Source organism: Lithobates pipiens, unplaced genomic scaffold, assembly GCF_037356315.1.
Source record: "Lithobates pipiens isolate NorthernLeopardFrog02 unplaced genomic scaffold, aLitPip1_a1.2 Scaffold_8, whole genome shotgun sequence".
NCBI classification, from domain to species: Eukaryota; Metazoa; Chordata; class Amphibia; order Anura; family Ranidae; genus Lithobates; species Lithobates pipiens.
Window position 1 is genome coordinate 347643894 of NW_027507903.1, and position 24748 is coordinate 347668641.

Sequence of the window (24748 nt, forward strand, 5' to 3'; positions counted from 1 at the left end):
TACCGGCATCTTTATGCTTCTCCGAGCCTCGTGCACGCTGTGAGAGAGGTGCTGCAGTGCCATGTTGGGAATCTGGCGTCCCGGCCTCCACGTGTTTTTGGGTCATCATGATCTCCACACACCTCGGCGGTGACTCCAGGCACATCAGTGGGGACCCCTGCAATAAGTTCAGCCCGATTTCGGTTGTTTTAGCCAGCTGGGAAGAGGATCATTGCAGGATCAGTGCGGGAGCTCCGTGATGCACGTCCTCTCACATGCCGGTCTCAGCCACGCATCCCCCAATTTCACTTTTAAACTCGAAAGTAAAAATTCTGGTAAAGGTGCTTGCAAATAGCTTCAGTAAGATTATGCAGGGTTTAGTCTATCTGGATCATTTTGGGTTTATTCCCAACAGAGCAAACGGCAATTATTATCCGTAGATTGTATCTTAACCAACAACTCCCATCAGACAATATAGGAGATAGGGCCATACTCTCTTTGAACCCAGCTAAAGTGGTTAATCGCATGTAATGGTCCTACCTTTGGGAAGTATTAAATCTTTTTGGCTTAGGTAAACGCTTTATAAGCTGGGTTAAACAACTATAATCTGCCCCAAAGGTGACTGCAGATCAATGGATCTTACTCTGATGTATTCTACTTGCATAGAGGAACGCGTCAAAGGTGCCCCTCTCCTCTTTGCCCTGGTAATTGAGTCACTTGCAGCAGCCATTTGGCACACAGGCTGCATTTCCGGGTTTCGAAGGGGTGAGCGAGAAGACAAAATATCCCTATACGTGGATGATGTTTTGCTATACTAGGGAACAGTAGGGGCACATTGCCATCTCTCATGTACATTATTAAAGCTTTTGGATCCCTTTCAGGTTTGGTAATGGACTGGGATAAGTCTATCCTCATGCCCATAGATTCCCAGCAAGTATTGGATGCAGTGTGTCAGTCACGTTTGTATCTTCTTGACAGTCTGTCATCGTCTGTACCTTACAGGTTTTGCAACTCTGTGTCCTTTAGTTAAAGCTGGTGTCTGTTTCAGTTATAGTAATCCATGTCAGTCTAGCTTTGTAACTGTTGCAACAGTTTTCATATTTTACAAGTAATAGGTCTGAATTATGGCCTTTGAACTGCTTTAGAAGTCCTAATATCTACATAGAATAGATAATACAGTTTATCCTTACTATCACTTTTAATTAAATTGTATCTAAAGCCAGGCACTATTCCCCCACTGTAGATTAAGTAGATCAATATTAAAGCCCCTTTCAGGTTTTCTTTTTGCCACCTGTGTCCCATTTTGGGTGTTTTTCATTTTACTTGCTGTCCTGTAGACACAATGGGAAATGGAGTGGAAATATAACTAAAGCGAATGAAATCCCTCAATAGACACACTGGAACAAGTAAGCCTATTCACAGAATTCCCTTCTATTCCTGTTCTAAGGCCACCCAAGAATTGTGAGGAGTACCAGGACCAAAAAAACTAAAAAGAACAGGTCATTGGCATATGCCACTACCTTGTGAGTACCAGAAATGGTTGTGAAGCCAGAGATCAACACAACATTTGGACAGTAATAAAAATCTAAAAAGGAGGTTCCAACCCTTCACTACCCTTAAATAAAAGAAAGGTTCTGGCTTTAGATAGTTTAAGTTAACTTAAAGAAGTTTAAGAAAGAAGTTGCATTAACTGACTATATGGAAAAAAAAAATGTTCATCCCCACCACCTGCAGTGCACCACTTTGAAAATCCATCAGCAAAGAGAAAATGTAGGCAAACCATGTCGTTGGAAATGCCATGAAGAAAGTGTAAAATCACTGTGACAATGTCCAATTATTTTTCGGACATTTCCAATGTCATTGATATTCACTAAAACATATTAAAGTGAAATGTTGTTCAAGTACTATCCTTCATGATCCATGCGACTATACGTGCAAATGTGGTAGTTGTAAGAATTGACAATACAAGTATCAAGATTATCAGTGTTTGTAAGATTTTATTATTTTTAATCACAAAATAGAAATGTGCAGCTCTACAGAACAAATTATTGACAATGAGATGTACAAAAAAACGTGTACATCCATAATGTTAGAATTAGTATGCAGCTTCATTATTATCAAAGCAAGAGGGGTTCTTTTTGAGGCAATAAAAATTACTGCTACAACATACAATAACTGAATTTTCTACGGTCACAAAACTAGTGGGAAGCAATAGTAGGAAAGGGCATCTCCCCATTCATCTGTTTGGCAGCATATCGGCACATTCAAAGTGGACACAGTGGCTAGCATTTTGGGAAGGGGGCAATTAATTGCGCACACTGTTTCTGCTTTTACCTGGCACCTGACCCTTTTTATTCCTCAGCATCTTTGGGCAGAAGCGAAACCTCATTGCATGGCTTTATTGTGGTGTTTTTTTGTTGTGTTTTTTAGGGCGGTGGCATAATCTTTAAACAAGTGTGCAAAATGCTCTCAGAGATCACACTGAAAAGATGAAAGGTGAGGTCTTTGCTGGCTACTACACAGTGAATGAAAACCCCCATTTAAGGTCTTCCTTTTTATGAGTAGGTTGCTATTACATGAAAGCAGTTGGGGGAAAAAGTGCAGAACATCTGATATAAATGCAGATACGAATCACACCAGCAAACTTTCACGGGTTGCACCAAGAGTTTGTGGAAAATTATACTGTATGTACTAGATGTATTTACACCTGGGTATCTTGTTTTTAATCTCAATTCGCCTTCTTAGAATACTGAACCATAAATGTAACAGTATAAAGTCTCTGCCTGCCTTTAGATCAGAATCAAATGGTAAAATGTATTATGTAAAAAAACAAATAAAATACTGTAAACCTAAAATCATTAGCACCATAATCTAACCCCTGCTCACCATAAGAAAATAAAGCAGCAATAGAAGGAAAAATAATTGGGACATCACATTGACCAGATATATACAAACCGTGACCCTGTAATAGCAGAAAAGCTGCAACTCCTCCATGTGCCAACTCCCCCATGGGCTGTTGCCTAGTAGTTAGTAGAGCATGGTGGCACTTGTTACCCTTGAAATCTAGTAGGCCACACCCTGGACAACAATGAAAGAATTACCATTTGTTTTCAGTTTGCTGCTAATAATTCTTCATAATGTAGAGATTAGGGTGTATTGCACACATCATTTTATTTAATTTTACTTAATCTACTGTTCTGTTTTATTACCTTACATATTGTCTTTGGCTAATGTCCACAGATGTAATTTCAAATAATTTTTTGGTTTGAAAAATGTTCTAAGTTTCACCACACTGGATACCAGGAGTGAATTAAAGCCAATAGTTAAACAAAAGAAAAAAGAAAAGAAAAAGCACATTAAAAAAAATTGCAACAGCACGATGACTGCATGTCAGTCAACTTCTGTTAATCCGCAAGGCCTTAGGAACTCTTGTCCTCTTTCATGGAACCATTTATTTGAAACTGAAAGGAAGAAACAAAATGACAATATGAAAAACAATCATCAATACAGAACATAATACATTTATCAAAATTCATGACTTTGCCCGCTCATACCTACATTACATCTATAGTACATTTTACGGTACTTCTTAAAGATGAATTCCAGGTATGGTATATTTTTACATAGCTACATTGGTCGAGTTTGGACTAATGTAACTATGCATATACCATATGTGGCCGATACCCCTGCAATCTGGAAATTACTAAAGTGGACACCGCTACTTCAGCGACCTCCACATGCTTCCAGTTTTTTCCACATACTTGTTATCTCCATATACCCACCCCTAGTTGCTCTGAAATAGTCTCCTCCGTCCTAGGTCTGTGGGTTGGGGGGGGGGGGGAGGAGTGGGGTAGAGAGGAGACAGACCATAAGAAAACAACCCTATAATCACAGATACAGAGGTTTGGCTGATGGGTAGGAAGACATTAACTACTTAACTTTCATACAGAAACTATTTCAGGGCAACGAAGGGTGGGTATGTGGGTTTTGTTAAGATTTTTTTTCTCCTTCACACTTGAATGAGGAAAGTTTGTTTCTTATTGTGGTGTTTTTTGTCTTTACCCTGATGTATAGTCTATCTATTATGTTGTATTAAGGTATTTGTTCATATATTGATGCATACAATTATCTCCAGATTGTATTCATTTCCGCAACTGAATTATCATACACACCTCCCATGGTGCAGATCCTGAAAAAGTGGGTACAGTACCTGTGGAATGAGATAAAGATTATATATATATATATATATATATATATATATATATATATATATATATATATATATAAAACCTGTGTTTTTTTTTAACACATACCAAGTGATGATTGTTATTTATATGTGAACTACATATATTCAATTTTTTTGTAATAGTTGTTGGACTTTTATATGGTTCTATTCTCCATGAGGTACAATTAAGTCCCATTTTTCTATATCCACTTCTTGCTAGGTTGAGTGTTTTTTCCCAGCATTCTCTGATTGCCACACATGCGGAGAGACCGACTTCCTGTGTTCAGAATGCTTCAGGCCAGCTGCATGGCACGGGACCCGGAGGCAAATTGAGATCACTGGAGTAGCAATGTCTACTTTAGTGATTTTCCTGCTTACAGGGGCATCAGTAAGGTATGGTGTATATATACATACTGTATGTAAACATTTACCATAACTGGAATTCATCTGCAATATACCTGGACTATTATACAAGCTTGACAGATTGAAATGTGGAAGACTGTCTTCTAAATCCTCAGGAATCAGACTATCGTTGGTAGTAAGGGGAGGCCAACATGCTACTATGCTTAGTGTTCCTGTGCCATCTTCCCAAAAACCTATGCATATCCACATCTTCTAGCAATTTTACCTCATGCTAATTGCTAAACCATCTACAAATCCTTTACAGGTAACAGTTTATGTACATCAATAGTGTATCTAAAGGTTTACCTTGCTTTCAGCACTTTGGGACAACAAAGTCATGCTAGAGCTCTTTAAAGGATAAGTTCACCTTTCTAAAAATGCACATACTTTGCAGGTAAAAAAAAAAAGTGCATTTTTTTTGTTTTTTGTTTTTGTTTTTAGGAGCCTGTAAAGCATCGCACATCTCAAGAAATCTCAGGTTCCAGCAGACTGTCTATGCAATCTGTCTGTTCGTAACTCATACAGACCAGCGGTTACTAAATGACAGAAAGCATCAATGAACTACCTAGAGCACTCATGAACGCCTTGGTAGTTCATGGAGAACTACAAGCCCTCAAGCGCAAAGGCTGTTACTTGTAGTTCATTCATTCACAGAACTCTGAGTGAATGAGACAGCCATGTGGGCAGAGCCCAACATGGCCGTGGTCTTTTCAAAGTGTGACAGCAGGCGAAGAGAGAAGATCCCCAGCCCGCTGTCACAATTAGAAGGACGATTGGGGAGAGCATGCAGGGACAGGAACATGCTACATGTTCCAACCTAAAAATGGGTGGAACATGTAATATGTCCCCAAAGGTGAACTTATCCTTTAAATTTAAAGCTGACTATACACTGTGCGAATTTTGTCCGGTTGCTAAGGAAACTGAATTGACCAAAATTTGCTCAGTGGGGTGCGCTATTCAACAAGACTCAAACGTTTGACTGTTGTCAAGAAGCTTGCTGGAAAATTTTCACTTAAACAGCGGCTGCATCCAAATCATATGGGCCTATTTATAAAGGCTAGTTTGCGCTCTCAGGACATCACTGTAAAAAAAAGTGACACTCTTTAAAAAATCCAATATACCTCTGCATGACAAATGTCAAGGCAGGCAACAGGTTTATGCACCGGTTGTAATTACATTAATCTGGAGCACTTTAAAAAAAAGTCCATCTAGTAAGATTAATTTTCAGCTCATTGGGCGTCATCCATAAGAGACTGGAGGTTTTGGTCAGAAGTGAAGCACTACAGAGATGACATCCTTGGTCAATCATTTATAAGGAGGGAGGCTTGTAATTAGATGTCCTGCATTTTTGTTCTCGAATGATTAAATGCATGCAATAAAATATGTTAATAACTGTTAGAGAGAAAACATACCCCATTTACTTCCTACTAATACCGGACAAGCTGCATGTCGCGTTCTGTAATCCCCTTCTCCACTTTTGAATAGATTGTACCAAAACACAGCAGTCCCCTGAAACATCAGCAAGAACATATTCAAGAGAAAACAGAAAATATCCATTACAGTTATTTTAAACTATATGGAGGATAAATTTTTTTATTTGGATAAACCATAAATCACTAAAACTAGAGCAGTACAAACAATAAAAACTAGTGTGCTGTAAAAGAGAAGAGTAGTTAAAGTAGGCAACTCTCATTTTTATTTTTTTTAACAAATTGTAAACATTTCTGGGTATTAACACATTTTTCCTAAAAAGAGGGGACACAATCTTTGTAAACCATTGTCAAAGGCACTTTTGTGATAGTGCCATCTTTTCTTAGTACAGAATGTAAGAATGCAAATTGGACATAGACAACATTAAAAAAAAAACATGTAAAATGGAAAAAAGCTTAGCTGGATTCTTCTACTTTAATCTTGACTTTAGGGTTATATCGCCACATTCAGGAGAGGACTAGGCAGAACATGTAAAAAAAAACAGCAAAACTGCACAGTACCGCTCCCAGGAGGCAGTCTTACTGGCTATAACCCCTCACTCTGCTTCCAGCAGCTCAGTTTGTCAAAAAGCAGTACAAACATAAATATGAGGGGTGGGTGCTGTGACCTTCAATGAACTTCAGAGAAAAGGATTTTATGGCGAGTTCAAAAATCCTATTTTCTCTTTCGTTCATCGACGGACACAGCACCTTTAATCTGGACCTTAGGGATGTCCCCATGCAGTGTCAAAAACGAGGGGTGGGAACAGAAAGAAAATAAACTCCACCCATAACAAAAATAACGACTTAACAGAGGAGTTGCAAACTTAAATTGGCCGCCTGCAAAACTTTGCAGCCAAAGCATGCATCCGAAGATGCGCTCACATCAACCTTGTAAAATATAGTGATAATGTGAACGCCGCCTTACACACCTGTCAGTTAATCAGGCGGGGAAAACATTCATGCGGCAACAGATTTACTTGTTCAGCTTGCGAAACCAGGGATGCTTTTGTCCCTCAGCGGGCACCTTGTCGGACTGGGAACTCTTACCTGCCAACCCTGGCGGGCGAAAAATCAGCTTCTGAGTGGAAAAGGAGGGCCCCTGCCTACGGAGTGGCTCCTTACCCTTTCTGGACTGTGGGAGCAGAGTACTCTTTCCCCCAGTAACATTCTTAATAATGTGATCCAGCGAGGCTCCAAATAGCCTCTCCTCTTGGAAAGGCAAATCCACCAGCGCTTTCTTAGAAGCCTGGTCCGCAGACAAGCATTTAAGCCAAATCAGGAAACGCAGCACCACGGCTGATACTGAGGCTCTAGAAAGCAAAGGGGCCGTATCCAGGGACGCATCACAGACATACATCAGGCCATGCACCAACTGGTCTGCCAGTTCCACACAGACCGGGGAAACCTGTTCCTTCTCCAACTTGCACTGCAACAACCTAGCCTATTCAGTAAGCGTCTGAGACAACAGGGCCTTCTGTCATGAGGGTCCTTGAAAGCAGGGGACCCTTCCACCGGAATCGTGGTTACCTTATTTATTTACCTGGATACCGGGGGGGTCAACAACCAGAGGAGATGTCCATTTTTTCAGGAAACTCTCCTCAAAGGGGTAAAGCACCGCTATCTGTCTTGGGACTGAAAGGGCCGTTGCGGGCTTCCCCACTCCTTGTAAATAAACTTATTAAAATAAATTAGGTAGGGAAACAACTTAGCAGTGCTGGCCGGCTTGTGGGACCCAAAAGTGTCCGACACCTCTGCAGATGCCCCTGCCGTATCCTCTATCTTTAGGGTATCCAGCACCGCTGTGATAAGTGCTCCTACTAGCGCTTTTTCCTGCGCTGACCCAGACACAGAGTCATCATCACTGTCAGAATGGTCTTGGTCCACATCCTCTGAAACATCACAACAGGGGCCATCTGTCACAGCGGGGCCAGGGTCTGAATCAGAGCTTTCCCCAGAAGACAGTGGGGGGAGGGGGGATTTTTTACCCCTCTTGCGCCCGCATGTCGCTTCCACCCAAGCAACAAAGGACTCCAGGACCGCCGACAGAGTGTCCATAGGCACTGCTGGTGCAGGGGAACTGGTTGCAATAACAGGGATGTCTGGGGAAGAAGCGCCAGCTTCTGACGCCATGCGGACCCTCTCTCTGCTGTCACCACTAGGGACCCAAGGAAAGCCCCAAAAAATGCCCAACCTCCTAGCTGCCACAGACTGAGTGGCCCTCCCACAGGACTAACCACCCTGACCCAGGTACTGCTGTGTGCTGCCGCTGTCTGCTCTCCCCTATGCCAGCCACGAAGCGTCCAGGCTAAACCAGCCACCCAGCACTAGAGTAAAACAAACCTGAGGCTACTAGAAAATGGTCGCCGACCGCCTCAGCAAAAAGCGTTTGAGAGCACCAGGAAAATGGGCGCTGGGCATCAAGAAAATGGCCACGGTTAAGAAACTGGCTGCGGCTACAAGAAAATGGCCATGGCCACCGGAAAATGGGCGCAGTTCCCCTCGGTGGCCAGTCCCCACGTGGCCACACACACAGACATTACAAAAACTAGCCAGTAGGACCGCCCCCTGGGCAGTACTGTGCAGTTTTGCTGTTTTTACATGTTCTGCCTAGTCCTCTCCTGAAGGTGGCGCTATAACCCTAAGGTCAAGATTAAAGGTGCTTTGTCCGTCAATGAACGAAAGAGAAAAAAGACCTGCTGATCTTGCCAAAACGTAATACAGTTTACGTGTTCATTTCTATGAGCCGGGCAGAAAAAAAAAAAAACATGCTAATCTGCCTTCTGAGGTATATTCTGTAAACTATCAATTTCCCTCTTCTCATGTAATGAAGATGAAGAGGAAAACAAGTTTGTAGTTGAAATGAGAGCAGGGTAGTGACAACATGGCTCATTTCACAAATACAGTGGAAGAATGAGTATACCACCAATGACAGCGACCGGCGATTGAGACCTGGAAGCTGGCTGCCCGAAGAGGTCAGCCGGCTGTAAATTCCCGGTGGCGACGCATCACTGGTTTCAAGGCGAGTATGGTTCTGCTTTAAAGCAACAATAATTTTCCCTCTTTAGATCAGTAACTGATAAAGTGAGAATATAAGGGTTGCAGATCTCAAAACCATACAGTGGATAGCTATGGCAATATAAAATCAGCTCACCTTCCTAGGCCAGACTGCTGCTCCAAAGTCTGGAAACACCGTGGCTCCTCCAGCTTCCACATCACTCATCTAAAGAAAGTAAGCCACAATTACATGAAAATTACAATACAGATAAAAGAGGGCAGCCAACAAAACCTACCTATAGAGGTATATAATTTCAGAAAGAAGGTAGAGGAGTTTTACTGCCCTTTGGTGATGACTTGTAGTGCCAGCTTGTGCTAGTCAAGAGCAATGCATGGCACATGTGACTTTTGATTTGTTATACTGGATGCACAGCATTTCTTTTCAAATGAGACTTTAGAGAGGAACTTCAGCCAAAAACAAAAATGACAAACCAAAAGTACTTTCAAAAACAATCACAATGGCCACAGACAATTTTTTTGCAGTCAGTCTTTGGTTCCATCATTGTCCTTAAAGTGAACCTTTTTATTGCCCATGCAAAAAAATAATCAAATTCAACTCAATACAAACCGTTCCAGTAACACAACTATCTTTCTTTTGATTCTTGGTCACTTTGTTCCCTTGCCAGGAGAAGGAAAAGCCTGCTGAAGTTATGAGTGGCTGCATAGCTTATATAGGTCTATGGGCTCCACATGTGACAACCCTGATTGTCCAGCACTGTCACATGGAGTGAATCAGATGCTCCGTTGTACCTGAAAGTATAGGGCATTTTCTTTTGTTCTTGCTGTTCAATAGAGCAGAAGGGGAGAAAAGAAAATAGAAGTATATTTTATTGGGTATGAGGGGGATAAAACTTGATGTATTGCCCTGAATAGGTCCAGGTTTTCTTAAATCCTGATGAGCATATTTTTCAAAAATCTCTGGGCTATGGCTAGTTTCAAGAAACTATTAGATAAGCACCTGAATGACTGCAACATACAGGGATATACAATGTAATACACGGGTTGGACTTGATGGACTTGTGTCTTTTTTCAACCTCACTTATTATGTAATTATGAACAATGGCTTTTCTTAGCTAAAGGAGGCCATCATTTTATTTTTTTATTTTTTTTTAACTGCCAGTACATTGACTTCTATGCTGACAATTCAGAATTACAGCTGATGCCAGACATGATTTGAATTATAACATTAAAAAAAGGCATATAGGTAGTATTAGTAGTACTATTTTCTGCTGCTAGACATCCTTAATCTGACAGTCCAAATCGGTCAACCTACTTCCTCTGAGCCCAGTTCACCCTGGACCTACTGCAGCCACTCACAGGTCAGTGAATGAAGAAGCAGCACAGCAATGAGTTCATCTCTGTCAGTTTGTTATCTCTTCCTATCTGCCTGCTTCTAGTCAGCATATAAAACTGTTTGGTTTCTTGTGCTGCTTCTTTCTCCCACACAATTGCTGCAAGAGGCTAATACAAGGTCAAATTCAGGAACTGCTTGCGTTTAATAAATACAAAAAGAAAAAAAAAAAATGAAAATGATTACAGAGCTGCAATATATTATATTGCAGCTCTGTGTGTATATATAACACATACATACAGTATCGCACAAAAGTGAGCACACCCCTCACATTTTTGTAAATCTTTCATTATAGCTTTTCATGTGACAACATTGAAGAAATTACACTTTTCTACAATGTAAAGTAGTGAGTGTACAGCTTGTATAACAGTGTAAATTTGCTGTCCCCTCAAAATAACTCAACACACAGCCATTAATGTTTAAACCGCTGGCAACAAACGTGAGTACACCCCTAAGTGAAAATGCCCAAATTGGGCCCAAAGTGTCAATACTTTGTGTGGCCAGCACTGCCTTAACCCTCTTGGGCATGGAGTTCACCAGAGCATCACAGGTTGCCACTGGAGTCCTCTGCCCCTCCTCCATGATAACATCACAGAGCTGGTGGATGTTAAAGACCTTGCACTCCTCCACCTTCTGTTTGAGGATGTCCCATCGATACTTAATAGGATTTAGGTCTGGAGGTATGCTTTGCCAGTCCATCACATTTATCCTCAGTTTCTTTAGCAAGGCAGTGGTTGTCCTGGAGGTGTGTTAGGGGTCGATATGTTGGAATATTGCCCTGCAGCTCAGTCTCCAAAGGGAGGGGGGGATCATGCTCTGCTTCAGTATGTCACAGTACATGTTGGCATTCCTGGTTCCCTCAGGGAACTGTAGCTCCCCATTCCCGGTAACACTCATGCAGCCCCAGACCATGACACTCCCACCACCATGCTTGACTGTAGACAAGACACACTTGTTTTTATACTCCTCACCTGATTGCCGCCACACACACTTGACTCAATCTGAACCAAATAAGTTTATCTTGGTCTCATCAGACCACAGGATATGGTTCCATTAATTCATGTCCTTAGTCTGCTTGACTTCAGCAACCTCTGCAGCAATGCTGGCGGCACTCATATGTCTATTTCCCAAAGACAACACCCATGATATGATGCTGAGTACGTGCACACAACTTCTTAGGTCAACCATGGTGAGGCCTTTTCTGAGTAGAACCTGTCCTGTTAAACTGCTATATGGTCTTGGCCACTGTTCTGCAGTTCAGCTTCAGGGTCTTGGCAATCTTCTTATAGCCTAGGCCATCTTTATGTAGAGAAAAAAATATTTTTTTTTAGATACTCAAAGAGTTCTTTACTATGAGGAGCCATGTTGAACTTCCAGTGACCAGCATGAGAGAGAGCGAAAACACCAAATTTAACACACATGCTCCCCAAATAACATCTGAGACCTTGTAACAATAACCAGTCACATGGCACTGGGAGAGAAAATGGCTAATTGGGCCCAATTTGGACATTTTAATTTAGGGGTGTACTCACGTTGGTTGCCAGCGGTTTAGACATAAATGGCTGTGTGTGGAGTTATTTTCAGGGGACAGCAAATTTACACTGTTATACAAGCCGTACACTCACTACTTTACATTGTAGCAAAGTGTAATTTCTTCAATGTTGTCACATAAAAAGCTATAATAAAATATTTACAAAAATGTGAGGAATAGGGATGGCCTTGCGGTTCTCCCGGTGGTCGGTCCACGGCAAATTTTGCTCATTTGCGATTCGCCAAACCGGCGGACTTCTGGTGCTGTTGACGCAGCGGACATATGCGTTTACATTGTGAAGAACTTTGACCCATGACACATCCATCATGGGGTACAGGACAGCCAATTGAGACATTTCAGCACATGGACAATTGGACATACCCCCTACCTTATAAACAGACCTGATCTGGTGGCCATTTTATATTCTGTCTTTTGTCAGCGTAGAGACAGGACGCTGTGTGGAGCAGGGACAGTCAGTTTAATCACTAGCTATTACTATTAGGTCCACAAAAGTCCTTTTAAGGACTGGTATAGGTGTACAGTATATAGGGTTGTCATAAACTTAGAATATACTTTCTTTCAAATATACAAAATATATTCTGGTGCACTGCTGCTGACTGCTGTGCTGCTGAGTGCACTGCTGACCGATTCTGCAGCTGTCTTTTGTCAGTGTAGGGAAAGGACGCTGTGTGGAGGAGAGACAGTCAGTTTAATCACTAGGTATTACTATTAGGTCCACAAACATCCTCTTAAGGACTAGTATAGGTGTACAGTATATAGGGTTGTACACGTATAGTATACTTTCTTTCAAATATAGAAAGTATATTATGGTGCATTGTTGACTGCTGTGTGCTGACCGATTCTGCAGCTGTCTTTTATCAGTGTAGGGACTGAGGGACAGTTTGGTGTTTGGAGCAGGAAGTCTGCAAATCACTAGCTACTAGGTCCACAAAGGTCCTTTTAAGGACTGGTATAGGTGTACAGTATATAGGGTTGTACCCGTATAATATACTTTCTTTCAAATATAGAAAATATATTATGGTGCACTGCTGACTGCTGTGCTTCTGAGTGCTGACCGATTCTGCAGCTGCCTTTTATCAGTGTAGGGACTGAGGGACAGTTTGGTGTTTGGAGCAGAGACAGTCTGCAAATCACTAGCTACTAGGTCGACAAAGGTCCTTTTGAAGGACTGGTATAGGTGTACATTATAAAGGGTTGTACACGTATAATATACTTTCTTTCAAATATAGAAAGCATATTATAATGCACTGCACTGCTGTGCTGCTGACCGATTCTGCAGCTGTCGTTTCTCAGTGCAGGGAGCGACAGTTTGGCGTTTGGAGCAGGGACAGTCTGCAATTCACTAACTACTAGCTAGCTACTATTAGGGCCACAAAGGTCCTTTTAAGGATTGGTATAGGTGTACTATTTGGTGTGCAGTATATAGGGGTGTAATACACGTAAAAAATGCTTGCACATATAGAAAGCATAGTATAGTGCATTTCCACTGTGCAGCATTGTGACTGCTGAGTGGTTCTGCAGCGATACTACAAAGAGTGACAAACGCAATTAGAAAAAAGTATTATAACTGGTGTGATAGACCAGTGCCCCCCCAAAACGACAGATTGAAGTGGGGTGTTATATACCTTCTTCCACATATACTGCACTTCTCTAGAGACTTTTGTCACAGGGTCATTTAAAAAATGACAGGCAGAGGAAGAGGCAGGCCCTTCTGCAGGGGTGGTAGGTGTAGGGCAGGAGCAACAGGCTTGAGCCAAAGTGGCAAATTGCGGAAGGTGTGTTAGATTACGTCAAAGGACGCACCAGACTTGGTTGAGAGGCTCACTCAGCCTTACTCTTCTGCACCCTCCTCATCACTCTCTGCTGTGTGCACCCCCAAAGACACTACCAACACCACCACCACCACATACCCTTCGCTTGAGTCACAGGAATTATTTTCTGATCCATCACAAGACATTGGCAATGCGCAGCCACTCTTGGCATTGAAACAAGAAGAGGAGGTAGAAACAACTGCCACTCAGCAGTCTGACGACAGTACCTAGATCAGCCCAAGGAGGTTGGTCCTCAGTGTTGCTGCCTACACCAAGATCTCTAATTATAGCAGTGGGGAGGGGGACGTTGATGACGTGTCTAGTGATGTCACGTGGGTGCCCACAAGATCTCGGTGCTGGTGTCAGTGCTCTCTATCACGGTGCTGGTGTCAGTGCTCAGTCTCTATCGCGGTGCTGGTTTCAGACAGTGAGGGAGATAGCAGCGGAGAAGCCAATCAGCAGGGAGTGCCAGCAACATGGCTGAGGATCAGCACTGGACTGGCACCTCTGGACCACCACAGTGGAGCCCTGCATAGGTGGGGGTAAGGGCTGGGCAGAGGGAGGGGCTCAAGCACAGGTTGGCAGCACAGGACTGCGCTGCCCTACTGTGGCACTGATTGTCTGCTGCACCCCCCCTTCATAGCCTGGCCTGACCTTGCCTCTCCTCCATGGCCTTCATGCGCTCCTGAATTGTCAAAATTTCACAGAAAAAAGAATGCTTGTCGTTGTCGATCCCAGATTCACTTAATACTTTTGTTATGTCAGTGTGCATGTTGTGGGACTATGTGTGCACAGCTAGTATTTTGTGGCTGAAAATATGACCTGGAGGTTTTTAAGGTTCACCTACCATTAAAGTCGATGAGGTTCACAAACTTTTGGTCGCGTTACGTCCCGTTGGAAGTTCGTCCATCACTAGGGAAGAGTGTACTCACTTTTGTGAGCTACTGTACATACACACACACACTTTGCTGTAAGGGGGACAGGCTCAACTAGTATTGGCAGTGGTAAACCATGCATTAGACAGGGACACCCAGAAACAGTCCAACAGTTTTAAACAAACACAATTTCAAGGGATTTGTACAGCAAATACTTAGTATAAAACAAACAAAATATCTGCTTGTATGAGCCAGTAACAAACTCAGTTCTGTTTCTGAATAAAGAGTGGCCCCTATTGGGCTCCAAAAACAAGCAGGCAGCACATGACAACATTTAGCCTTTTCACATAGCAGCAGGCTCTCACAGGAAACATCGTAAAAGAGGCCCCTGATCATCAGTCAGTTCACATATATAAAGCCCCTATGGACAATGGAGACCAGTAATGAGGTCTGGATACCAGATAAGATGTGAAACTAAGAATAGAGACTTTATCCCACCTAAAGTTTTAGTTGCCAGAACAAGAATAGGACTTTTAAAGCAGAGCTCCGCCCAGAAGGGGAAGTTCCGCTTGAAGACATCCTCCTCTGTCTAACTTAGAATGTTATTTCCTGCAGTCTTCTGAGACACTTCAGAGGTCCCAGAAGACTACAGGATCAATCACAAAGCACAGTGCAACTTGCGATTGCACAGTGGGCAGCCGGCTGCGAAGCCAAAAGTTGCACAGCTGGCTGCCCACAGTTGGGAACCCGGAGGCTAGTGAAGAACTAGCCAGGGGTAAAATGGCGATGGATCGTTGGACAGGTAAATGTCCTTTTAATAAAAGTCAGCAGCTACAGAATTTGTAGCTGCTGATTTATTTTTATTTAAAAAAAAATTTACAGACTGGACAACCATTGATCTTGTGAAAACAAAAGCCATGTGTAGTGGGGGAGGGGGGAACCTGGGTGACATACATACATGAACTCCACAATCCTGCTAACCCTGAATAAATATTATATTTAATTTATATATTTATATATATATATATATATATATATATATATATATATATATATATATATACATATACATATACATATACACACACACACACACACACACACACACACACACACCTCCTATTTTTTGCTCCAAATGGGCGATACCCCACTGGGCCTGTCGTCACTCAGCAAAAGACAGAGCCAGCCGAGTGGCCGAATAGTGTCTTCTGTGCGAGGTGGAGGTGGCAGAGGTAAGGCTGCATTTCATGGGCCATGTTGAGGGCAAGCGGCCTGGTATGGTTCAGAAGGGGGGGCGTGCTCGCTTGTCTACCCCCCCCCCCCCTTCCTGGCCTGCCATGGCTGTTTGCTCGGATAGAGGTCTGGTATGGATTTTGGGGGAGACCATCACGCCATTTAAAAAAAAAATTGCTGCGGGATTCCCCTTAAAATCCATACCAGACCTAAAGGGCCTGGTATGGATTTTGTTTTTTTGGGTTTTGTTTTTTTTAAATTTTGGCGTGGGGTTCCCCTTAACCACTTCAATACAACGTGTTATATACTTGTAGAGGATGACATTTTGGATCAAATGTCATATACATGTAAATTTAGTTTTTGTCTCAGAACAGTAGGGGTTCTGAGGGTTGATTGTGTAGGTTACGCCTTAACACCGGTCTGGCCAGGCTGTGTTTGAAGTTCTGCCTGGTCATGTGAACGGTGAGGTGCACATGACAAACATCCAACCAGACCTGGTTCTGGCCTAAGTATCAGCCTTCTCGGGAACCAATCAGTGGGAGTGCCGGGGCCCGCTGAGGAGTCTGTGAAGGAGTACTTAAGGGGTGTGGGTCACGTGTTCAGGAGAGAATAGTTTGTGAGACCCGTGGCGTCTGGTCTGGTTCCAGGACCGGGGTAGCCCCGTGAGGGGTCCCGGTCACAGGGTGTTCAATACCCTGCAACATTTTGCTGTGGAAGGCCCCTGATAGACCCGTCTGTTCCCAAGTCTCGGACCGGCTGGTCCGAGGCGCAGTAACTGAGGGAGGATTCAAGGTGTCCGGGTGTGCTCTTGGCTTGGAGAGGCACCACAGCTCATGGAAGTGACCGGAGGAGGACTCTTCAGAGGAGGGCCGGCAAGTGGCATCCTGGGAAGTGCCTGGTTACTGAGTTGGGAAGGACATTGACAAATTCACGTTTTTCTAGTACCATTGAGGAGATGGGAAACTTTCCAGGTACTGAGGAAAAGGTTCCTGTTCACCTTTAGTTACAACTTGTCCACGTTCACGGGACTATTTAAAAGTTTTGAGTCAACGTGCTGACTGCCATGATCTCTGGCTAGAGATCTGTTCAGCCTTGAAGTACCCAGCTGCTCTCTGGGTGGAATTAGAGACTTTGCTAGACCTGCCGTTCAGTGTGCCTGAGTTCTTCACCCGTGCCCTCTGTTCCCCAAGAGACTGTGTTGTTTGGAAGTTATTATCGCAAAATAAAACACTTTAAAGAGGACTTCATCTGTGTCAGTGTTCAAGTCGTTGGGTATCAACCCTGGGAATCCCTAGACGTGGAAGAGCAGGACGAGAGAAGGTAACTGGTAAGCCCAACAAGTCAAGGCCGCACAGCAAAGGTTGTGGCCGCTACATACTATATACTACACTGCATATCTAGTCTACGCTAAATGCAGATTATATATACATACACATACATACATTATATATATATATATATATATATATATATATATATATATATATATATATATATATATATATATATATATATATATATATATATATATATATAACACACACACACACACACACACACACACACACTAGACTTTATTATTATTTAGATATATTTTTTAAATACACTGCGATTGGCCTAGATTAGGCAGGCTAGTTAATCTATCTCCTTCCAGTGTCTCACACATGGCTGCTGTGTAAGCAGCCTTATATAGTGTGGGGCATGGACTTGGTCCCCCTGAGCCATGACTGGCCAAAGGCAGGGTGCGAACATCGAGCTCATCCCTAGTGCTTACTCATATAAATGCTTCAATGCATAAGTGTTTATACGCGTCTAACTTAAGTCTGAACAAACAGGAAAAATAAATCATAAAATATCATAAAAAGAAGTTATGTATGCATATGCATCTTTATGCATTTTAAAGTTAGCCCAATTTTTTTGCATAATGTGAACGATGTTACACCAATAGATACCGAACATGTCATGTTTCAAAATTGCACCCGCTCATGGAATGGTGCCAAACTTCGGTACTTAAAAATCCCAATAGGCAATGCTTTAACATTTTTTACAGGTTACATGTTTTGAGTAACAGAGGAGCTGCTAGAATAATTGCTCTGGCTCCAACGTTCACGGTGATACCTCACATGTGTGGTTTGAATGCCATTTACATATGTGGGCGCGACTTGCGTATGCGATCGATTATGCAAGCGAGCACGCGGGGACAGCAGTGCTTTAAAAAAAAAAAATTATTATTGTTAACTTTACTATTATTTTTCTAGTTTGATGCTCCTTTTAATTTTTTTTTTTTTTAATCACTTTTATTCCTATTACAAGGAATGCAAACATCCCTTGTAATAGGAATAGTGCACGACAGGTCCTCTTTACAGTGAGATCTGGGGGAAATAAGTCCTTATTTACTTATCTGGGGGGGGGTTTGTCGTCACCTCCCACCGCCTATATCAAAAATATATATACGGTGGCAAGGTGTCTCTCCTGGGCAGGATCACGTACCTAGTGCGGGATCCTTTCTGTGTCTGGAACATGCACGCCGCCGGCGCCCTGCTCCCGCTGTGATTGGATACAGCTGGAGCCACTTAGTGGGTCAGGCAGATGCGATGTCCACTGGGACCCGTCCATTGTCCTGGACACAGGCAGAACGGATGCCTGCCTATGTAAACAAGGCAGATCGCCACTCTGTGAGAAGGGAAGGTTTTGATCCTTTATTTTTTCAAAGCAGGAACATGGATCTCTGCCTTCCCATAGTACAAATGTACAAACACCTCACACAGTGTACACAAGCACAGGTTGGGCAGTAGTTAAAACAAGAACAAAAATAAATGGACACTATTTTTCTTCTAATTACATCAAAGAAAAGTATAATGTTTCCAAAAGGGTTTTCTGTAAAGTACTCTCGTTTACCATCTTGAACAAGAAAAATAGAACTACTGCAAAAAGCCGGCTCCTTTGTGGTTAACCAATATGTTTTCATTCATACGTTGTTGTCAACAGACAAATCATTTCCTGACAAGCAAACACTCTTCTGTCAAGACTGGGTTGTAGACTGGATACATCTTATTATTAAACTATCACTGCAATGGTGTCTTATTAACTGATGGCATTGTGTAGTAGTTAAGGCTCATACACAAGAAACGCTTTGTAATGCCGCGTACACACGATCAAACAATCGGGTGGAAAAGTCCGGCAAACTCAAGTCCGCCGGACAATCCCCCCCCCCCCCCCCCCCGTGTGTAGCCTCCGGCAGACTTTTTTGACCCGGAAGTACGGCGGACTTAGAAAGTAGTTTTTCACTCCAATCTTCCCGCCAGACTTGCATTTCGGCGGACAATCTGGCCGTGCGTATGCCAGTCCGCCGTACTTTTGAAATGAACGGACTTTTCCCGCCTGGAGAAAAGTCCGCTCATTTCGAGCGGGTCTCCAGGTAGGCGGGACCCTCGAAGGAGACGTCGCTGGCCCTGCCATCTGGTATGGACATAAAGGGGAACCCCAACGCCGAAAAAAATGGCGTGGGGGTCCCCCCAGGTCCACATCAGACCCTTGTCTGAGCACGCTACCTGGCCGGCCAGGAAAGGGGGGGACGAGCAAGCGCCCCCCCCCCCCCCCCCTCCTGAGCCATACCAGGCCACGTGCCCTCAACATGGGGGGTGCCTTGAACAGAAGAACAGAAGGCGGCGATGGCGACAGCGGCGACAGAAGACCGCCTGTAAAAGAGCTATAAGAAGGCGCGGTGGCCCGGCAGAAGAACCGAAGAGGGGGACAAGAAGAAGGGCGGCGACGAGGAAGAAAGCCGGGCTCCTCCGCTAGCAAAAGAGCTAGAAGAAGATAGCGGAGGAGTCCGGCGAGAAGACCCCCGAAGACGGAAGACCTCCGGAGCTGTGCAATAAACTATTTTTACCCTGTGTTGTGTTTTTTTTGTACTTTTTTCACAGGTGAATGGGTAGGGCTACATTGTACCCCATACTCATTCACATAGGGTGGGGGGCCGGTATCCGGGGGCCCCCTTATTAAAGGGGGCTCCCGGATTCCGATAAGGCCCTCGCCCGCAGACCCCGACAACCAACGGCCAGGGTTGTCAGGAAGAGGCCCTTGTCCTCATCAACATGGGGACAAGGTGCTTTGGGGTGGGGGGGCCGCGCGGCCCCCCCTTCCCCAAGGTACCCCCCATGTTGAGGGCATGCGGCCTGGTACGGCTCAGGAGGGGGGGTTGCTTGCTCGTCCCCCCCTTTCCTGGCCGGCCGGGTAGCGTGCTCAGACAAGGGTCTGATGTGGACCTGGGGGGACCCCCACGCCATTTTTTTTCGGTGTTGGGTATCCCCTTTAAGTCCATACCAGTTGGCGGGGCCAGCGACGTCTCCTTCGCAGGCCCCGCCTACCTGGAGACGCGCTCGAAATGAGCGGACTTGCCTCCACGTGTGCGGGCGAGTCCGTTCATTTCAAAAGTAGGGCGGATAGTACGGCGGACTTAGTACGCCATATTAGTCCGCTGAAAAAGTGGCGTGTGTGGGCAAGTAGCCCGTTCGGAAAGTCGGACGGACAGTCTGTCGGATAGTCCGCTACGTGTGTACGCGGCATTATGCACCCTGCAGCATAAAAACTCCACAGAATCTGGAAGGAAGTATATATATATGTCAAATTGCTAGAAAAAGTTCTTCATATTTTAATTGAGCTTTCCATGTTTGATAGGTGCTTTCCACAAAGTGTTTTGTCATAGCATAAACTGCATAAGACCAAGTCAAGCCATTTGCTTTCTGTAGCTGTGAAGCACTGGCTGCAGTTCCATGGATTCCTACTGACATCTCCATTTTCACCTATAGACGATCTCAGGGATGGAGCTTGACTGGCATAATTTGTCTCAGGTCGACCCTAACAAAACTAAAATGTAAAGGGGTAATTCCTGGAACTTTTTCCATCAGGTCTCACCCTAGGCCCAACTTCAGTTAAACAGATGGCATACCTACCTGTACTACCTATAATAAGATACAAACACTCCATTATGACCATTAGTGTCATCGTGTTCCTGCAGTCCTGTTGCAATGTTTAGTGTGCTTCCACTGCTCCTTGGGGCCTGCACAAATCTGCAAATTCTCACCTGATCATATGCATAGCCCCACTAAATCCCATAATGTAAATCAGGCACCTCCTATATGTTCACGGAGACATGTGCTTAGCATTAGGAAATGTCTACACAACAAAGTCTTCTCAAAATATAGTTGCCATGGAAACAAATCGAGTCAGTACCTGGTCCCTGCCCAGATTGCTAAACGTCTACCGGCCTATGCCCCCTCTTCTTTCCGTGGTTGTTCAGAAGCAGGCACACACCATCAGATATGATGGAGCTGTCCCAATGGTCCAAAGATATTTTTCAAAAAAATTTCCAAATACTTACCATTCTGTTTGACCACTCTCTACCTATGAACTTGGCCACAGCCTTGCTTAACAAAAAACCCTTAGAAGTAACTCACTGACAGTTTAAACATCTCCTGCAGGTTACCACTGCAGTGAAACAAACTATTGCAAAGCCCTGGAGAACCCCTTGTCTTGGTGTATACGAAACCAACAACAGGGTCGCCAGAGCTATGATATACACTAAAATTGAAACAGCCCTTTTAGATTTTAGGGTGAGTCAGTATGAACAGCTGTGGAAACCATGGGTAGACCAATACCTTACCACTGATAGTAATGAAACCCTTGTATCTTGATGACATGTGTTGACACATATCTCTAGATTAATCCTATTGAGGGTGATAATTAAAAGGCGCTGTAGAATCAAACATGCGCCCTGCAGCAGTAATCCTTGGCTCTCCGAAATATGCAGTATAAAAGGTTAAGGATAGTTTATACAAAACCTGTGCTAAAAAATATGCATGGATTACCTTTTAGGAATACCACCTGAAAAAACTGCCAGGCTTTCTCTGACCCAAGTACTTTCTGAACCACTAAGAACAAGCACACATCAAAGCAAAGTTCAAATGTGTGATCTATGTGTTTATTTCTAGGTACGTGACTCAAAACTGAAGCCTTTGTGTCAGCATGATACCAAGACACCTGACATTTAAAAAGGTTGCCAATTGCAATGTCAGTAACTTCTTACTAAAGGTTTGTGTTAAAGTCAGCCATAGATGGATGGATCGAATCTCAGCAGGGAATGGCCAAGATTCAAACCATCTATGGGCAGGAAGGTTGAATTGAATTTGATCCATTGATTGACCAGCCTGTCAATTTTTTTTTGATGTGATCACTGCTGACTACTATAGCCGCCAGAAGTGATCATTGTGTTCTGCCAACAGGGAAGTCTGCCTGTTCGCAGAACATAATAGCGCTGCGGGAGGGATTCCTGCATCAACACTTACTGTTTTGATGGGGGAATTGAGCAATTTTTTTTCCTTCCACCCATGGTGGAAGGAGCAAATTGCATAATCTTTGGGCTGCTTTAGATGGTTTATCACCACCAAGGTTTGTTTTAAGCTCTGTTATATTGGTTTCCACTGGATTTTCAGTTTTTTTTTGTGTGTCTAGCATTTAAATAGCTTCTCCATCAAGATTTGCAGAGCTGACCTTACTCTGCTGAAAATGGGAACTGTTATACCAACACTTTTACAATCATTAACAGCTTGGCCTGTTATTAACTGGTTACATTTTCAAAAGTAATGCTCCATGCCTTTTCATGCTTTAGTGGAATACAATTTTGCTCATTTTGCAAATTTTCAATTTAGATTAAAAAGCACGCTATAAAGCAGATGCTTTGGGGTGCAATAAACTTTGAATGGCTACTCATATCTGCTGTGCATTATGCTGCAAATAAATGTTACAATTTGGTGTCCAAGTGTGTGACTTCTCTTATATGAGAGAGACCCTTGCTATACATAAAACTTTTGGTAGATGAAAATGATATTGCACATAGCATAAGGTATACTGTATGGCCAACTTTACTGTAGGATAGGGCATTAGTTATCAGAAAAAATACGTAGTAAAGATATGGGGGGCTTGACCCCTCTTAATTTAATGCAACCAAAGACAATCTGTGTTGGTTAAGCAACTAAATACACCTAATAAAAGCATTTTTCACCAATAAAAACAGACATCACTATGCAAGCTATGGACACAACTTGGATTTGGTACTAATAATATCTAATAAAAAAAAAAAATGTACTGCTGTTAACTCCTAATGATTCTTACTGGTTTTACCCAAGTAAACTGAATAAAATTATTGCAAGACATTTTAAAAATGCCTTCATTAAAAAGGAATGGCAGTCTGCTCACATAATTTGTAATAAAAACATCTTTGCCATTCTAAAGTTTCCCTCCAATGCATATTATTTTATATATACTGTGATTCTGTAGTTGTCAAAATGTACTGCAGAAATCTCCCACAACTGAGTCTGGCTGCAATCATTTTAACTGTGGAAAACACTTCCTGGATTTACACAGAGGCATACCATCAGCTCTCATTGGCCCTCTTATGACTCATCCCCCTTCCCTTACTGGCAAACTCTCATGAGAGTGAGCGAGAGAGCTGTGCATAATGTCATTCACCTATGCTTTTTACCAGACAAGAAACAGGAAGTGGGCTGTATAAGGTAATTACTGGCAGAAAAAAAACATGTTTTACTATCCAAAGTCAAACCAACCAGAGAAGATTTAATAGATGGAAAAATGAAAAATGACTGAAGTTCCGCTTTAAATGTAAGTAGCTAGAAACTTTCTCAAACATGATAAAACTCTTGATAAGTATACATTCCCAATAGTCTAGTCACAATGCAACACTGTTCCAGACTTTGGCTTTTCCCTAGTGGACCTATGGGACCACTTTGACATAAAATAGGAAGAAGCTAGAGGAAATCAGATTTTTACAGTGCTTTAAGGATATGACCACTTTAAAGAGACAGAATGTCAAGAACAACTGGGGAGTAAAAATGTAAAATGACAAGGAACAAGTTAAGGTCACTTTATTAATTTCAGGATTTCAAATTGGTTGTGTTTAGGGGATCTACGTGAGCTATTTTAACTGTCCATTGAAAACCTAGGTCAATCCAACACGAGTTACCTGTATTACTAGTTATACATGCAGTGCCCCAGATACTAATGTAATTTTTATGAATAGTGTCCATAAGTAGTATGTTCCTGCAGCTTAAAAAAAAACAAAAAACTTTTTTTTGTACTCACAGTAAAATCATTTTCTCTGTAATACACCGACTGACACAGCTTCTCTCTTTAGACCATTGGGTTGTTATGCCACCTTCAGGAGAGGACTAGGCATTACATGTTAACATGTGATAATAAAACTAGAACTTTCTAGTTCCGCCCAAGGGGTGGTCCCTTAGGTAACAACCCCCCAGCATGCTACTGCAGCCTCAGTACGTCAACAAGCAGTAGAACGTAAAGAAAAATATGAGGGGCGGGTGCTGTGTCAGTCGGTGAATTACAGAGAAAAGGATTTTACAGTGAGTACAAAAAATCCTATTTTCTCTTATATTCACCGACTGACACAGCTTCTCTTTAGACCATTGTCTTTGTAGCGTGGGCCGTGACTGGAAAGGGGGCACCTGCCCCTTCAAGGCGTAGGCCTGTACAACAATCTGTCTAATCCACCTGGAAAAGGTGGTCGACAAGACTGCCATGGCCTTTTTGGGACCAGCCACCGAAACAAACAAGGAGTCTGGCTTCCGGAAGGGAGCCATGAAAGAAATACCCCACAGAGCCCGAACCATGTCCAGGAAATGGAGGGCCACCTCCTTAGGATGTGTTGGCTTAAGACACAGAGATGGTAACACAATGCTTCATTGATGTGGAAACACCT

The 24748-nt window shown here is 43.0% G+C and overlaps 1 protein-coding gene across 3 annotated transcripts in view; it reads right to left on the reverse strand.

Moving 5' to 3' along the window:
* Positions 1 to 1956: 1956 nt before the first annotated feature.
* P4HA2 (prolyl 4-hydroxylase subunit alpha 2) overlaps positions 1957 to 24748 on the reverse strand; it is a 190094-nt gene continuing 167302 nt past the window's right edge. For all 3 annotated transcript variants that reach the window (XM_077473270.1, XM_077473271.1, XM_077473272.1), the window contains 3 exons: positions 9230 to 9298; positions 6019 to 6115; positions 1957 to 3440 (listed from right to left, as the gene is read on the reverse strand). In XM_077473270.1, the coding sequence (XP_077329396.1) occupies positions 3370 to 3440; positions 6019 to 6115; positions 9230 to 9298 (237 nt within the window). In that variant the 3' untranslated portion in view covers positions 1957 to 3369. The remainder of the gene's footprint in view (positions 3441 to 6018; positions 6116 to 9229; positions 9299 to 24748) is intronic.